This window comes from Canis lupus, chromosome 28, assembly GCF_011100685.1.
Source record: "Canis lupus familiaris isolate Mischka breed German Shepherd chromosome 28, alternate assembly UU_Cfam_GSD_1.0, whole genome shotgun sequence".
In the NCBI taxonomy this organism is placed as follows: domain Eukaryota; kingdom Metazoa; phylum Chordata; class Mammalia; order Carnivora; family Canidae; genus Canis; species Canis lupus.
In genome coordinates this window covers 25,021,438-25,040,410 of record NC_049249.1, presented here as the reverse complement: position 1 = coordinate 25,040,410, position 18,973 = coordinate 25,021,438, and the positions used below count along the sequence as shown (strand labels likewise).

Here is an 18,973-nt window from a genome sequence, read left to right as displayed (position 1 = left end):
TAACTCCTAAACTATACACCACTTGTGAGGCAGGCCTGCAAAAACACAGCCAAAGCTTAAAATATGGAGAATTGAATTGCTGAGCTGATGAAAGGAGAGCAGAGCTGATAAAAGAGGAGACAGAACTTAGAACTTAGACATTCAACCAGCAAAGCTGAAGGCCAATGAAAACAAGTGACAGATACCAGCACCAAAATAAAGAAGTATGAATTAGAAGAAAAAGACTTTAAAGGAACTATAACTATGTTCCATGAGGTAAAGAAAAACACACTTGAAATGAATCAAAAGATAGGAAATACAAACAGAAATTATAAAAAAGAACTAAATGAAAATATTTGAATTCAAAAATACCTATTTAAAATAAATTCACTGGATAAACTCAATGGAAATTATCCAATCTAAGGAACACAAAGAAAAAAGACTGAAAAACAAATGAACAAAACCTCAGGGACCTGTGGAACAGTTTCAAAAGATCTAATGTATGTAGATTTGGAATCATAGATGAGGGCAGAAAAAATATTTGATTAATGCCCAAACTTCCAAAATTTGACTGAAGATACAAATTTACAAAATTTAAGAGGTTCAAGAATTGAAGAAATTTACTCCAAATAGGATTAAAAAAAAAGCATGTTAAGACACATCATAAATGAGAGATTAAAAAAAAAAAAACCCACAAACATTTTGAAAGAAGATACATACAAAAACAACACAATGATCACTGTTTGCTTAGGCACTGGGAAGAAGGGGGGGAGGAGTGGGAAGGATTATACACTTAAAAAATGTGCAGTTTACTGTGTGTCAATTATACAACAATAAAGTTTTCCCCCCCAAAAATCATTAGCTCTGGAGTCCTATTCCTTGTAATCAAATTCTGGCTTTACTACTGGCTGAGTTACTTTGGGCAAGTTACTTAACCTCTCTGGGCATCAGTTTTCTTATTTGTAAAATTGGGAAAATAATAGTAACTGCCTCATAGGTCAGTTTTGAGGATTAAAAGAGATAATCTGTTATAAGGTATTTAGCATAGTACCTAGTATAGTGTGAAAGCTCAAGAAATGTTTACTATCATTTTTACAAGTTGTAAGTTCAAAGATAACCAATAAAAAAAATACAACTTTTTCTAACTAAAGCAATTAGTAAAATAAAATTTGTTGTGTTAAGAAACACAACAAATAAAAGCTAATACATATAATGATTATGCATAATAATGATAAGGAAATATGAATGGTCTTAACTCATCCATTAAAAGAAAAAAGATCTGGATACATTCTGCATATCAGAAATACAACTAAAACAAAGTTAACCAGAAAAGCTAAAAATAAAGGGATAGGCCAATGTGCACCAGGCAAGCAAAAGCAAAACAAAGGTCTTGATCCTAATACTAGACAAGTAGATTTCAAGCCTAAAAGCATTAAATGACAAAGAACCATTTTAATGCAAAAAGCATTCATAACAAGGATAAAACAGTAATGAATATCCATGTACCAAGTAATAAAAGCAACTCAATAAAGCAGAAACACACTACTCTCAGTGTGAACCAGGTCAAGTAGACAAAAAATAATATATAGAAAGCCAAATTAACATAAACAGTGAGGTAGATCTTATTGATACATATCAAACTGTACCATGATAATACATTTTGCTCTCCTCTGAAGTATACACAGAGTATTTAAAAACACCAACCACACAAAGGAAACAAAGAACACACTCTAACCACAATACAGTTGAACTGGATATTAATAACAAAAAACAAAAGGCCCAAACTCATGACTCTGAGATCAAGACCTGAGCTGCAATCAAGAGTCACTCAAACTAATTGAGCCATGGAGGCACCCCAAAAAGTCTTCTGTTTAGAAAAAACACACTATTTCTGTGTTTCTCCTTTATTCTCACAATATGACCACACTCACAACACTTTGACATCCTAAGTATGGGGTTTCCCCCCCAAATTTGGCAATTATCTGTGAAACAGAGTGGGTGTCCTTTGTTTCCATTCTGATACTAACCAGAGTTAGTACAGACGCCATTGGTTAAGGCCTCAATCGCACAAGACAACTCTGCCACTTTAGATGCCAACCACAAGTAATAGGTCCCCAGGTAATCCTCAACTTCTGTTGGACTTGTCAATTGAGAGATTACTTTGACTCTTCACTTGGATTCAATTATTTGCTAGAACAGCTCACAAAACTCAAGGAAACAGTTATGTTTAACAGTTTATTATAAAAAGATATGATAAAGGATGCAGATGAACATCCAAATGACAGAGGACAACTGACAGGACAAGTTCTGAGAGTGGAGGTGGAGCTTCCATGCTCTCACCAAGGCCTCCACTCTCCCAGCACATTCACATGTTTGCCAACTTGGAGGCTCTTGAACTCCGTACCTCTGGGATTTTTATGGAGGCTTCATCACATAAGTATTATAGATCATTAAGTCCATTTCCAGCCCCTTTCCCCCTCTCCGGAAAACGGGGTGTGGGCTGAAAATCCCAAGCTTCTATCATGTATTATTCTTTCCTTCTGGTGACCAGCTCCCATCCAGAAAGCCCACCAAAGGTCCCTTCAGAATGAAACACACTGTTAATCTCCCAGGAAATTCGAAGAGATTCAAGAACTCTGTCAAGAACTGGGGTAAAAAACCAAAACAAAACACACAAAAAACCCCAACAAATATTAAAACAAAAGATAACCTAGTGTTTTCATCACTTAGGAAGTCACAAGAGTTTTAGGACCTCTGTACCAGGAACTCAGGCCAGAGACCAATATATATATTTTCCATTATCTCATAGCTTTTCACTTAGAGATTTAAATATTTTCTATCAACTTGATAGAAAGGTGAGACAGAAGTCAAAATTACAGAATTTCTAAAAAAAATGATAATGAAAATACTATATATCATAATTTACAGGGGTATACTTAATGCACGGACAGAAGAAATTCATAGTCTTAACAAAGTCTTAAACATTTATATAAAAAATTAAAATAATTAACCACCCTGCTATAAAAATCTAGGAAAATATACACACACACAAAACCACACAAAATGACAGCCAAGCAATCTTGAAAAACAAAACCAGAGGTAACACAGTTCCAAACTTCAAGTTATACTACAAAGTGGCAGCAATAAAAACAGTATGGTACTGGCAAAAAAACAGACACAAAGATCAATGGAAAAGGAAACCCAGAAATAAACCCATAATTACATGCTCAATTAATCTTTGACAAAGGAGGAATGACTATACAATGGGGAAAAAACAGTGTCTTCAACAAATGGTGCTGGGAAAACTGGACAGCTACATGCAAAATAATGAAAGTGGACCAGTTTCTTTCACCATACACAAAAATAAACTCAAAATGGATTAAAGACCTAAATGTGAAACCTGAAACCCTAAAAATCCTTGACAAGAACATAGGCAATTGTTAATTTCTCTAACATCAGCCACAGCAATGTTTTTCTAGGTATATCTCCTGAGGCAAGAGAAATAAAAACGAAAATTACTGGTTTGACATCAAAATAAAGTTTCTGCACAGCAAAGGAAATAATCAACAAAATTGAAAGTCAACTTATTGAATGGGAGAAGATATCTGCAAATGATACATCCAATAAACAGGATAAAAAATATAGAAAGAACAAATACAACTCAACACCCGCAAAACAAATAACCCAATTTAAAAATGGGCAGAAGACATGAACATTTTTCCAAAGAAGACATCTAGATAGCCAACAGATACATGAAAAGATGCGCAACATCATTTATCATCGGCGAAATGCAAATCAAAACTACAAAGAGGTATCACCTCATACCTGCCAGAATAGTTAAAATCAATACCACTAGAAACAAATGTTGGTGAGTATGTGGAGAAAAAGGAACCCTCTTGCACTGTTGGTGGCAATGCAAACTGGTGCAGCCACTGTGGAAAACAGTACGGAGGTTCCCTAAAAAATTAAAAATACAACTACCCTACAAGCCAGTAATCACACTACCCAGTATTTACCCCCAAAACACACAAACACTAATTCAAAGGGATATATGCATCCCTGTATTTATTGCAGCATTATTTACAATAGCCAAACTATGGAAGCAGCCCAAATTTCCATAAATGAATGGATAAATATGTAGTATATACATACAATGGAATATTATTCAGCCATAAAAAAGAATGAAATCTTGCCAGTTGCAATATTTAAGAGAGTAAAATGCTAAGTGAAATAAGAGAAAGAAAAATAACATATAATCTCAGTCATATGTGGAATTTGAGACAAATGAGCAAAGGGATAAAAAGGAGAGAAACAAATGAAGAAATAGATTCATAACTATTGAGAACTGATGTTTATCAGAGGGGAGGTGGGTGAAATAGGTGACAGGATTAAAGAGTACACTTATCATAATGAAAATTTAAAAAAAAAATCGAGGAAAACAACAAAACAAACCAAAAGCAAGCACAGGGAAAGAAATGAAAATAAAGCCAAGAATTAATGAGGTGCAAAAAAGAAAAACAAAATCCAACATCTATTCCTGATTAAGAATAACAAAGATATAAATAGAAAATAAATAGGAATTGATGGATATTTTCTTTCCAGAAGAGGTTAAACTTATTCACATTTATTGACACAATTGGTATGTCTGATCTCAATTCTTTCATATTATCCTCTATTGTAATTTATGTATATATATTTGTTTATGTTTCTCTATATGGTGTGTCCTTTTTTGTGAAAAAATTTCTTTGGGAGTAAAATGATGTGATAGATATATACATATAAAATATTATTCAGTCATAAAAATGCATGAAATTTTGCCATTTGCAACAACATGGATGAAGCTAGAGAGTATAATGACAAGTGAAGTAAGTTAACGACAAATATACAATCTCACTCACATGTGGAATTAAGAAACAAATGAGCAAAGGAAAAAAGAGAGAAAGAGACAAACTAAAATACAGACTCTTAACTATAGAGAACAAACTGATGGTTACCAGAGGGGAGCAGAATGGGAGGATGGGTGAAATAGGTAATGGGGCTTAAGAGTACACTTGTCACGATGAACACTATGTATGGAATTGTTGAATCACTATATTGCATACCTGAAACTAACTTACTATATCTTAATTATACTGGAATTAAAATAAAAAACTTAATTAAAAAAATTTCTTTGGACTTTAGGAGGGTTTGTATTTTTATTCTAGTGGTTACCTTTGCCTTAAAGTTTTTTATCACTTTTAAAAGTATCAAACTCTACTTTTCATAACCTTTTATTACCTGGTCAATCTTTTTTTTAGATCTTATTTATTTGAACGAGAGAGAACATGCCAGGGGAGTAGCATTGGGAGAGGGAGAGAGAGAATCTCAAGCAAACTCCATGTTGAGCATGGAGCCGGACACCGGGCTTGATCTCACAATCCTGAGATTCTGAACTGAGGCAAAACCAAGAGTCGGTCACTCAACCATCTGAGACATCCAAACACCCCTGGTCAATCATTTTTAAATGGCATCCTTTAATTCCCACCTGTTACATATACAATAATCAATAGTTTTGTTTCCCATTCTCTCCCTCTTTTTTCCCTCTTTTTAGCTGTATTCTTTCTACCTCTATATGATTTTATATTATTCTTCTACCCACCAGTGACAGATTTATATTTTGCCAATTTAGCTAAAATGGAACCGTTTTCCAGTATTCTATTCCCGGCTTAGTTCTTATCCTCTCCCGTAAGAGAGATTTTATGAGCAAACTCGGAGGTTTAAGAGCAGGTGCCATATTCTCTTTTGCTTGGAGGACTGGTGCAGTGCACCACATGCTACTGCATTTCACACACTTTGTAGCTTATCTGCTGTCTCACCTTGGTGGCTGGTTGTGGGATAGGAGCTATCTATACCCCATAGTTGTACCACAGCTCCTGCCAGATCTCCTCCCTCAGCTTCTCCAACTCCTGCATCAGATGAATGTTTAGCTCCACAGCAAAGGACACCGACTTAATTCTGTTGGTCACCTCACTATTTAGGTTGAAGTTTACCTGGGTTCCAGGTCATGCTTGCAGGTGGCAGTCTGCTCTTGCTCTCCCTTATTTCATATCCATCTTTCCTTTTCAATTGCCAGATCTGCTGACTTCTAGTTGAGGCAGCAGACGCACAAGTAACAGTCACATGTAGACTAGATATACAGCTCCTACAACTATACAAGGTCAAGTGCCTATAATAAATCCTTTATTATTCCTCATCATGAATACACATATATGATATCTTCATCCATCCATCTGGCAGTTTCCTTAGTCACCCCTGGTTAGAAGGTGTTTCTCAAGTAGATTTACCAGAAATTAGATTCACAGGTGCATCTATTCACAGGTGATTCTGAGTTCTTAGACATTCAAAACTGGTTTTCCATAACCCTGACTGAATCTTGAAAGATAGCTGGTGTGATATAATATCCTTGGTTTGTAGTTTCTCTATATAAGATTCTTGAAAATGTACCACTGCCTTGCTCTGTATGTTATTTGTATAAAGTCTGTCCCATCTAATTTACATGCTTCTAAAAGTGATCATTTTTCCTGAAAGCGCTGAAGATAATTTTTAAATATCATTAAAGTGTAATAGTTTCAAGTAGGATACTTCTTGGGCTGTTGCTCTGTGTTAATTTTCCCTGGTATCTGGTAGTTCCTTTCAATATGCAGATTCAAGGTTTCTTTTATTTCTGGAATCCAAGACTGGATTCTAATTTTACATATTAGTTTTAGTTAGTTGTTATGATTTTTGACTTCAGTCTCCAAGCAGTCTTATGTTGGACTCTGTCTTTCTAGTCAATCATTTCCTGTTTTTACTTTTTTTTTTTTTTAGATTATTTTCATTCTCTAAGTTTGTTTTACCTTCTGCTTTACTTCAATGCCCCTTATAACATTTTTATATGAATTCATTGCCCCTTGGGCACCTTGTAATTTAGTCTTTATTTCTTACATATTTCTGATCTTCTTATTTCTTTTCAGAATTCAATCACCACTCATTTCCTACCTCTTTGGGCAGCGGCGGCAGGGGGATGGGGGGTGGGGCACAATTCCCTTCTTAGTTTTCGAAATTCTGATTCAAGATCCTTTTATCATTGCTCCTAAATTATGTCTGAGGATATATAATTCAATATAGAGGAATGTGTTACAGTTTTTGTCAATTCTGTGGATCATTTTTAAGAAGTTAATCTACATTTCAACTCTGAATCACATTTTCAGCTATTTACAGTTTTATATGGATGAGATCTGCTTTTTAATATTCCCACCCATTTTGTGGACAAGGCTCCTAGGTTGAGTGAGAGTGCACTTTTCTGATAGTTCCCTTTTTCTGTGAAGTTTCATTTTTGGATAGCATTGTTGGAAGGAGAGATTGATATATATAACTCTTTGTTTTCTGCAAGATCCTTAACTTTCCCAACTCATTCATTGATTCACTTTAAGTAGAAGTAGTATCTTCAAAGAAAATCACACCTCTGTATCTGATTCCCTACAAGAAGCAATGCTTCTCTGAGGCTTCCGTTCTTAAGCCCCTACTCTTTCAAGGGCTGGTGATATGATCTAAACCTGTGTTCAGTATTTTGCACTTAGTGTTGGAGTTTCTCTTTCTACTGGTAAGGAGGTTACTCTATGCCTCGCCCAAGACCTCTGAGCCACTCTTCTTTTTTTCATGGAGTCTTTTAAGCCTCTCCCATTCCCGTTCTAGCACTTGCAGGCTTGCAGGAAGAGGACTTTTAATGGAATTCAGTTTATTTCTCAACTTACAGATAATTTGAGGGCCATGATATTCTTTGTCTCCTAGTATTACTGAATGAATGATCAAGTGTGGTTTTAGTTACTCTTTTTTGGTTTTACATTTAAAAGGAGAGGAAGAGATAAGTGAAGAGATTCAAAATGAGATGGCTTCCATTCTCCTCCAAACTCAGAAATAGGAGAGATAGATTCCTGTTTTTAACATCAGTTATATTGAGATATAATTTACTTAAATTTTGTCTGATATTTCGTTAACTGAGCAAATAAACTGAATCCTAAAACCAGCCTCTTACTTAACAGAGAAAAATGATATGTATTTCCAATAAGATAAAGAACAAGGCAAAGATGCCCACTGTCTTTACTACTATCAAATAATGAACTGGGAGGGAGTTTTTATTTTTATTTTTTTGGGGGTGGGAGGGAGTTTTTAGCCAACCAAATTAGAGAATAGAAATCAACTACAGACATAAGATTTGGAAAAATTCTTTGCAGATAATATTGCATTTTCGAGAAACCACAGAGAATCAATCATAAAACTAAACCAAGTGGTAAAAGACTCAGAAAGCAGAATATAAAATTAACAGATAAAAACAAACAGTTTTTATGTACCTAGACAATAATCAGTTGGAGTATATAATGGCAGACAAAACCCCACTTACAATAAATAGCTACAAATATGCATGAAAAGATTTTCAATCACACTCTAAAATGCAATTTAAAAATACATCAAGGGGCACCTGGCTGGCTCAGCCATTAGAGCATGCAACTCTTGACCTCAGGACCATAAGTTTGAGTCCCATGTTGGGTGTAGGATTTACTTAAAATATAAATAAAACTACACCAAGATGCAGTTTCTCACCTATTAAATCAGTACAAATTAAAAACCATGTCAATACATTTTACTGGAGCAAGAGTGGGGAAAGCAGCACCCTTCACACCGTCTTAGCAGGAATGCAAACTAGTACAACCAACCCTCCTGGTGCAGAATATGGCAATACCCAGTAAAACTATATCATATGCGTTTAACTTTGACCCAGCAATCCCTCTTCTAGGAACTTACGCTTAAGATATGCCACCAGTGATATAAAGACATATTCACAAAGCTGTTTGTAAGTGCTAAATATTGAAAACAACCTAATGGTCAATACATAGGACAATGACTGAATATTTATTGTTATAAATTACAACACACACACACACACACAAAGAGGTGCTACATAGCTATTAAAAATAATCAGGAAGTTCTCTATATGGAGTGGCTGCCAGGATACATAGCTATATTTAAAAAAGCAAAATGCACAAAAACCTCTAGAGTAAGTCACCATTAGTATTTTTTTTTTTAAAGAGACAATAGAATGGAAGAATGGGATGTAAAGAAAAGGAAAAGGGAAACAGAAGAGATGAGTAGATGGAACTATACTTTCTGTATGGTTCTGACTTTCAGGAGCATATTTAAATTTTATATCTTCAAAACCAAAATTAAAAATATAAACAAATATATCTAGTTGTACTTCAAATGAATAACATAACCTCATGGAGAGTGGGGAGGACTAGTCTAAGTAAATTTTAAATTTAGTTGAGAGTGACCAGAAGCAAAGACATCCCAGTGGCAATAAACACAGGATCTTGGTTTCTCAAAACCATTCCCAATATTTAATACTAAAGGAATCAAAGCTCCCTGGAGAAATGGCTGATTCAGGGAAGCGACTGGGAAAGTACAAGAGGAGCCTTTAAATATTGTGTTGTGACAAGTAAGGAAGGGCTCAAAAAATGATAAGGACATGTCAAAAGGACATCAGTGATAGCCTAAAGAGGATTCCATTTGTCAAAGAGGGACAATATGAACATCTAAAATAATGATGGTGATGATTATAACCCAATAAATTAAGAATTTGTAAGTCAAATATCTATATATTTTACATGTGTGATACATATAGTGTGTATATATATCATAATACATTATTACTTCAAAATATACATATATATATTCCTTCTGATAAACATACCCAACACCTCTTTGAAGAAGTAAAGATTATGGGGAGATGGGAACTGTGAAAAGGTGTTAACTAGATGAAGAGCATAAGGAAGGAGATCCATGGAGAGAAAACAACACATGCAAAAAAGAGTGCATGAACGAAGAGACTGAAATAGCTGACTAAGCACAGACAACGAAGGGGAGTGTGGGTCAAAAAAGAATAAACCTATAGATAGGATCGACCTTGTAAGTCATTTAAAGGATTTTTTTTAGATTATCCTTCAGAGCAATGGAAGTCACATGGAGAATGAAGTGCAAGTCTCACAGATAATTTAAAATAAACTCATGACGTCCCCCTCCAAAGCTGTCCTTTCTATCGTGTTTCCTTCTACTGAATGGCACTAACATCTGTCCAATTATATAAGCCAAAAACCTACCTAGGATATCTCTGTAATAACCAAAGAGCCTTCTTTCACCATCCATATTTAATCCATGACCAAATCCTATTAATCTTATCTCTCTATAACTAGTTTCACGCTATTATCATGTCACACAGGGAGCACAATAGACTTGTCACAGATCTGTTGTATCCACTCTCGTCCACTAATTAGTTATCCACCTGGGAGTGGAACTAATCTTTAAACAAACACAAATCTCATCATGTCACCTCTTCTAGAAAATCTTCCACTGTCCTTTGTATAAAAACCAAATCTCATCTCTCCAGCATGTTCTCTACCCCTTTTCACCCCTCCCCTCAGGGTGTTATAATAACCTGGCCTTCCTTCAGTTCCTCCAGAATATCATTACTCCTCTTGCTTTGATGCTTAACACACAATGCTCCTTCAGCCTGGAAAGGGTGGTTCTTCACCCTTTCTCATCTAGTAAAGCTACACTTCTTTTAGACCTCAAACTCAATTTTTACTCTTAAGAAAGCCTTAATTTCTCCAGATTAAACTCCATTATTTGTTTTCACAGCACCCTATGATTTTCCTTCTTAGCACTAATCAGAAATTATAAAAATATTTGTGAGTATTTGATTATAAGTCTTGCCCCAGTTAACAAGACTGTAATTCCTAATCATTATTTAGGGATAATGCATGTTTTATTTTTCACTAGCACAGTGCTTAGTACATAGTAGAAAATAAAACAATGAATAGTGAAGAAATTCATGTATTTATATAATATATAGACCATATCCTATTGTCTAAATAGAACATATTAATCTACAAAGACAACTGCTAAGTAACGATGCCTCACATTTTTAGTGTCAATCTTAAAATATAGAGATTTTTTAAAAATTTTGCTTTTTCCTGTTAATCGTACACAATAAAAAATAGAATGTAAAAGATTCTTCACTTTATGAATCTTTTGCCAGCACAGGGATCAATAAAATATGGAAGGAAAGGAAGAGACAGAAGGAGGGAGGAAAAGAGGGAGGGAGGAGGGAAGAAGCCATATAAAATAACTGCTTATAAAATATTAGTAATAACAAATTCAAAAAATCATTTTAAAAGCTTCAAAGGTCTTATTTTCAGAGAGATGTAGATATATAGAATTGTACTAGATTACAATTGTATATAGCAATATATACAAAATTGTTATATTTATAATAATATATAGTAGAAAGCATAGTTTAATCACAAACACTATAATAACCTAGTTAAATACAAGGATTGAAAACAGTTGAGTTTTACATGTTACAAAATTATAAATGGAGACATTCTAAATCTAAAAGACAAACATGATACTTTACTAAGCAAGAAAGCATAAGGGTATTCCAAGCAGAGTGATCACTGAGTCAAGTCAAGAGGAACAGTGACCCTGAGGAACTAAGGCTAGAACACCCTGAGGGAAGAAGAGAAGCATATGCAGAGGTAGGAATTTAGGTTTCATACTAAAAAACAATGGAAACATGAAACGATCAGAATCCCTGAACACTAAAGCAAAGAGCCAAACAAATTTGAATTTTTTTTTGGAATTTCAAAAACTTACATTGCCCTGTGTCTCTCCTGAAACATCCTAGAACTAGTCTGTCATAAATGGACCAATATTCCCATCATAATTCAGCTACTTATTTTTTTTAAGATTTTTATTTATTTATGAGAGACACAGAGAGAGAGAGAGAGGCAGAGACACAGGCAGAGGGAGAAGCAGGCTCCATGCAGGGAGTTCAACGTGGGACCCGATCCTGGGTCTCCAGGATCACGCCCTGGGCTGAAGGCACCGCTAAACTGCTGAGCCACCCAGCTGCCCATACTTCATCTATTTAAAAACAAAATAATATATGGACTGCTGCAAAAAAAAATATAAAATGTATGCAGATGAGAATTAACATAGCATGCCTGACTGGTACTCTTTCGAAGGCCTGCTTATATGGCTGGCCTTTGCCTGGATTTCAGGAGGGTTCTCGCCATTCCCTGAACAGATAAGAGCGACTCATTACCTCTAAACTGGTCGTACAAATCATATGGTTTATGCTGAACACTTACTTTCCTTGTGGGACTCTAGAATTTTCCCTACATACCACCAGGCAGAAGCTGCCTATTTAGGCAGTCCCCAATAAAAACCTTGGTTGCTGAGTCTCTAATGAGAGTCCCTGGTAACATTTCAAATGTGCTGTAACAACTCCTTGCTAGGGAATTAAGTTGTTTTGTATGATTCCACTAAGAGAGGAGGAAGCCTATGTTTTGTCTCCTCTGAACTTAGCCTCACCCAAGCATCTTTTCCCTTTGCTGCTTTCACTTTGTATCCTTTAGCTATATCAAGTTAGAGCTGCGAGTCCTCCTAAAGAATTAAGGAACCTGGGGATGGTACTGGGAACTTTGACAATCGAATTATAAATGGACTCACTGAAAGGTTTAGTTTCATTATAAAATTAGAACTGCATTCTAATTTTTTAAAAAGTATAAAACAGAAAAATGTATCTACTACATAGTGAGAGTACCAGCAATTATCCTGTAGTCCCATGGCATTGGGTTAAGTCTGATTTAATCAGGGGCACCTAGGTGGTTCAGTGGTTGAGCATCTGCCTTTGGCTCAGGTCGTGATCCCGGGGTCCTGGGATCTAATCCATCAGGCTCCTCACAGGGAGCCTGCTTCTCCGTCTGCCTATGTCTCTGCCTCTCTCTGTGTCTCTCATAAATAAATAAATAAAATCCTTAAAAAAAAGTCTGATTTAATTATACATTAACATATACCTAGCAGTCACATTTTAAAATATGTCATGTTCCTAATAGATGTTTTCTTATAACTCAAGAGTACCTTTCCTTAATAGCCATTGTGCTAAATTTGGGTATTACATAATAACATACCATTGATGCATCTAGTATAAAAAGACAAATTATAAACTCACGAGTAGAAACAGAAAAAAAAAATCCTAAAACCTGAGGTACCAGTCCGTTTAATGTTAACGTGCTAAATCATTATTAATAACAAGCTTTGGGCACAGCTACATCCTTAAATATCTAAAGACCAGAACCATTCATTACTATTAAATATCTTTTTACTTTGGCTCTGCATTTATAATGTCTCCTGCTATTGTGAAAATGATACTGGTCACCATTACAAATTTGATTTTAAAGGCTGTTTTACAAAGGAAAGAGACTGGGTATTAATTTGGATCATTTTCAGGCTGTTTTAGAATTAATAAGCACTTCCTCACTTAGCTGAGCATTTCTGGCTGATAAAATGAACTGAATATTCCAAGGAATTTAAAATAGGCTGCTGAATGTCACTTCAAGAACTATTAACATTGCTGCAAAAACGTTCAGAAACATAGTAGATAGTAATGATACAAGATACATTGCTGTAAGAAAGCAAAATAACTTAGTGACAGCTTATTGAACTTTTATGTGATAATCTCTGGGTATACCTGCTTTTGTGTATATGAATTGAATGTATATTTTTAAAAATATAAAATATTTCTATTTTACCAGCATTACCAAACGATTAAGTTAACTGACCATATTTAAGATAATCTCCAGAAGACTGTAGTTGGTTAACTTAATTGGTTAATCCCACACGTGAAGCAAATTTAAGAACTTCTTGAAATGGGTCCTTGTAATATAAAAATATTTCTATGTTTCCAGCTTTTTCATAAAGTAGCACATTACTGAAATAATGTTTCCTTGACGTTATAGTGTTGAGATCACTTCAAGTATCTTACTTCTCAAAAGTGTATTTGTATGTAAAATAGTTTTTTGTCACAATTTGCTGTAACAAATCAAAAACAACCTTAAATATCTCTCTGTATCTTCAATGGAAGACAAAGGCTAAGCTATTAAGAAATGTTCATTCTTAATAACAAAACCTTTCACAACTGGTCAGAACCTAACCCACCTACCCAGAAGTCGCTACAATGCTGCCACACTGAACCCTAACCCTAACCTCTCCCCAAGAAGCCTACTCTTCCATGCTTCCCTGCTTATTTACCTGTCACTTCCTCAGCCAGCTTCCTCCAGCTCCCTTTTCATTTTCAGCCATACTCCTGTTCATTTTTCAAGTTCCAGCTTAACTTTCCCCCTCTGAGAAATCTTTTCCAATGCTTCTAGGCAAAGTGAATTCCTCCTTTCTTCAAGTTCCATAATGCTTTTTATTCAACTCCTGTTACATATTTCCTCGGCAGTTCAGAGTACCCTGCACATACTACATGTTCAATAAATGCACTTACTTACATGAGCTTGACCAAGACACATAGGCATCCAAAACCAGGAGGTAATGAGATACTCTTATTTCTCAAATTAATACAGATAAATTTATGAAAACATGACTTAGCTACCAGGAATACCGGAGTTCTTGATAAATCTCACTGGCAATTTCAAGAGAGAATGTATTACAATTTACAAGCATCAGGGGTTCTACTCGTACTGAAGATTTTAATCTATTACCCCTTTTTAAAAATTACTCCTTTTTAAAAACTAAGTTATCTTTCAATGCTCCATTCTCATTTTTACTCTAAGATCATTGATCCCCTCTTCTTTTTATCACTCCAACTGTGGAGCTTCAATTCATTTAAGACTAATTAAATGGAACCTTTAATTAGTTGCATTCACCCCATATGCTCTCCTTTTCAGAAAGAAAACAAGAGAAAAAAGATCTGAAAATATTTCAAAGTTCTAAAGCAAATACTAAGTAATCTCTTACATCTTCAGAATTTGTAATACCATAAAAGAGGATTTCCTAGTGTGCTTTGGAAAACATTAACCTTTCTAAATCATTTTTTAATAAAGCAGGGTCACAGAAAAAGTATCTGCTATAATATTTGGCATTCCACTGTAGTTCATGTCATCTGAAATTAAAGGAAGCCTAATCACATTTCCTAATAAGAACTTCAAACCTTTATATCTTAGTGAGAAGAGTGTAAGATTAGAGTCACAAGTTTCATTTTCTCATAGAAAAAATTTAGGTAAGTCTAAATATACAAAATGAACTTTTAAAAATACTCGATCATAAGAAAGTAAATTATGTCCTTAACCTTAGGGAAAAAATGTACTAAATGCTGGTTCTTTAGGAAGGCAAACCATTATCACTAAGCTTAACTCTTCATGAGAAGGTACATGAAGTCCTTAAATCATAGATTACAAATTACTTTTAGAATCATTGAAGTCTTGCCAAATGTTCATTTTCCTATGAGCAAATGAGTCAGCTACTCCTCCAGTGCCTATGCCAGGACAGTCTGTTAGAAACCAATTAAAGGGCAGATACCTTCATCAGAGTATGTGTGTTCTAATGTATGAAGATCAGGCAATAGGTGAATACAGTTTATGCAGCAGTAGGTGAAGAAATCAAGGATGACTACTTTTCCACACAGATCCTTGTAGACAGAAAGAGGCTCTTCTGTGTTCAGCCATTCTAATCCTGAAATTTACACAAAATAAATTATCATGATTAAAGGAAAAGGCAAGGATAATCATCTAAAACTTTCCATTGAAATGTATGTAAACCAGTATTACTTCTAAGGAAGGGATAAGGGGTTGGGGTAAAATGGGAAAGATGCTATTATGGGGCAGTATGCAAATATAGTAAAAAAAAAAAAAGTGACTAGATTCTTTCAGAAATAGTGAAATAGTCTGTGTGTGAAAGAAAGCAAGATCCAACACATTTAGGAAAAAACAAGAGTAAATATCAGATATTAAGAGGACACAATCAGGTTCAAATGAGCTTTGAGAATGAAACTCAATCTTAAGAATTTCGAGACAGGACTAAACTCAAAAAGGAGCAAAGTGTTAAAATATAAACATACAAAATGCCTAAGCCAATTTCATAAGAACTAAAGTGCTCTGGATTTGAATAAGACGTTAAATACAAAATACTTTAAATGCAAAGTTAAGCAAAATGCACTATTATAGATTTCATGGAAGCAACATTAATATTGATGAAGAATGTATTCCCTTCCCTCCAAAGAAAAATGGAATCTCATTAATCTGTACTTTTGTAAATCAGAATTTATAATTACTTGAGCATGACTTACAATTTAAACTATGCACTATAAAGATTTTTCTTAAAAATTTAAAGTACAGTATCTCTATTTACCAATTTAGAAAAACAAAGATAATGAGTTTATTATTTATAAGTAAATGCAGCCACTAAATTATATCTCAAAGTGAGTATTTGGAAACAGTTTATAGAAATTGAAAGCCAAAGTTGGGTGGAATTAAGTGAATAATAACAGTTAATGACTAATAACAGTCACTGGAGTTACTCAAAACAAAATTCTAGGGCAGCCCGGGTGGCTCAGCGGTTAGTGCCGCCTTCAGCCCACGGCAGAAGATCCTGGAGACCAGGGATCAAGTCCCATGTTGGGCTCCCTGCATGGAGCCTGCTTCTCCCTCTGCCTGTGTCTCTGCCCCCTCTCTCTCCTTCTGTGTCTCTCATGAATAAATAAAATCTTTTAAAAACAAAACAAAATTCTAAAAAAAATTAATATCTGCAAATCAAACTAGCATTTCTGCCTTAATTAGTCCCACCTAGTAAGGTTTTAGGGTAGAGTGAACTCTTAATTATGCATTTTAATAAAGTGTTCATTGTATACCAGATCGACTATATAAAACTTCAAACTAATGTATATTTCATATTTTAATTGCAAAATATTTATGAATCGGTCTTTTAAATGTATTTTCTGTAAAAGGTCAAATGTGACTTAGACTGGAGGATAAAGAAAGTATTATTACATGTCAGTTATTGGGCTTACCAGGCTTAATAATAATAATAGTAATAAATTTTACAATAACAATAATCACAATGAAAATAATTTTAAAAAGCCATCAACATTTATTGAGATATCACACAAACTAAGAACTTTAGCTATATTACCTTTAATCCACATAATTAACCTAAAAGCTAAATACTGGTTCAATTTTATAAGGAAGTCATATAAGGCTTGGAAAAATCAAGTCCCTTGCTCATGCAACTAACAAATGAACTAGGATTTCATCCCAGATCTGTCTGAAATCATCCTTTATACCACAGTTTCCCATAAACATATCTCTTTGAAGAAATGAACAAAGTACACTGTTTGAGACAGAGTATGTTTATGACTTCTTGATTCTAGTTTACCGATCATGAAACCAAGAAGAAACTGGTTATCTAGTATTCTGAGCTCAATAATCAGATCCAGCAGAAAATCTGACTACGTCAGATACGAAGCCCGAATATTTTGCTGTATTATTTATGAGTCACTAAGGTCCTATCTCCTGGTAATAAAATACACCCACTGCGAATATAAACAACACTAGAAAATAAAAACACTGTCCCCAAACCTAGGGGGTCTCCTGCCACTTTCTAACACTATGTTATGTAACTAACTTCTTACAAAGTTTTTTAAAAAATATGCGCATATGTGTCTCATCTCTTAGTGTCTTTGACGGGATAAGCAGTCTTGCACCTGATTCTCCTGCCATCACCCCCCCAACACACACACACACAATATTTCAAATTCTGTAGAGGGTTAGTAACGGGGGAAGAAAAAAAAAAAAAGCATGTTGGAAGGTGGGAGCAAAAGGCTTGGAAAGCCACACAGGACTGTTGTGAAAGGCAAGGTTCTGCTGAGATACTGACCCCGGCCATACCCAACCCATTAACTATACATGTGGTTTCAGTGTCCGCCCAGGAGACCTGCCAACACCAACAAAACAAGGCCAGTCCCAACCAAAGAAGGCAAAGTACGGCTTCGGCTCCGTTATCAACGGCAAGATGTGCTTTCCCAAAGAGCGCTACTGGGAATATCAGCTCCCGGGTGTCCAAACACTCGGCTGGCATTCAAACCCTGGAGATAGGCTGTAATCAATTCAATTTCAAAAAAGAAAAAAAAAAAAAAGAAAAGAAAAAAAATGACAACAGAGTTCAAAGACCCTGAACGGAGAACGGTTCACAGCTGACACACGCGCCGGTCCGGGGGCTCCGGGTCATCCGGCTCGGGCAGTTACCCAGCCTTCCTGTGCCTCAGTTTCCCCCACGATCACACAGATACCACCTGGAGGGGGGGTAGGGGAGGAGTAAATACGAGAGGCCCCGTTGGTGTCGACGTCTGTGGGCAGCACACAGCGGGCGGCGAACGCGGGCAGGACGCGCAGAGGATGGGAAGGGCGGGGCAGGCATGGAAGGTCCGCTGGGCTCCCACGGGCCCCGGGCGGACGCGGAGGCGCACGTCGCCGCGCCCCGGGGGGCCACCTCTGGGACCCGGGGAAGCCGCAGGGGGCAGGCGAGGCGCCCCGGCCGCGCGGTCGCACCCCCCGCCTCAGGGGAGGGCGGCGGCCCCGAGCGAGGGGAGGTTCCCGCAGGGGTCCCCACCCCGCAGCCTGCCCCTCACCTTCCGGAAACTCGGGCACTGCCAAGTCCTGCTCCCAGCCGTCCACCTTCTGCAGATACTGGTAGACCAGGCTGTCCTTCTCCTCCTGCGTGACGGCGTCGAGCAGGGCGTACTCCAGCGAGGTCTGCGCCGGCAGCAGGCCCGCGAGGCTGCAGCCCCGGGCTCTGGGGGCCGCCATGTTCTCTCCGGACAGTCCACAGGCGGCCGCGGGGGCCCGCGGGAGGGTCTCGTGTGGGGCGAGAGGAAGCAATGGCCGGCCTTCCGTTTCACAACGGCACATTCACCTCACCCTCCGCCAGCCCCGCACTCCACGCACACGACACCTTTTCCTTTTCCGTGACCGTGCATTCCAGGGCTCAGGCACAAACCGCTGGAATTCCGGGGCCCGCAATTTTTACCACCGGCCCCAACCACCCCGCCCCTTCCAGAGCGTTTCCCCGGCTCGGCTGGACA

At 36.7% G+C, this 18,973-nt stretch overlaps 1 protein-coding gene across 6 annotated transcripts in view; it reads right to left on the bottom strand.

Annotated features, from left to right (window-relative positions):
• Positions 1-18,951, bottom strand: part of NHLRC2 (NHL repeat containing 2) — a 64,743-nt gene extending 45,792 nt beyond the window's left edge. For 3 of the 6 annotated variants that reach the window (XM_038578848.1, XM_038578849.1, XM_038578847.1), the window contains exons 1-2: positions 18,521-18,950; positions 15,418-15,570 (exon numbers count right to left, since the gene is read on the bottom strand). In XM_038578848.1, the coding sequence (XP_038434776.1) occupies positions 15,418-15,570; positions 18,521-18,800 (433 nt within the window). In that variant the 5' untranslated portion in view covers positions 18,801-18,950. Of the gene's footprint in view, positions 1-15,417; positions 15,571-18,520 lie in introns of all 6 variants that reach the window. The other 3 variants (XM_038578850.1, XM_038578852.1, XM_038578851.1) reach the window with 2 other exon arrangements.
• Positions 18,952-18,973: the final 22 nt, after the last annotated feature.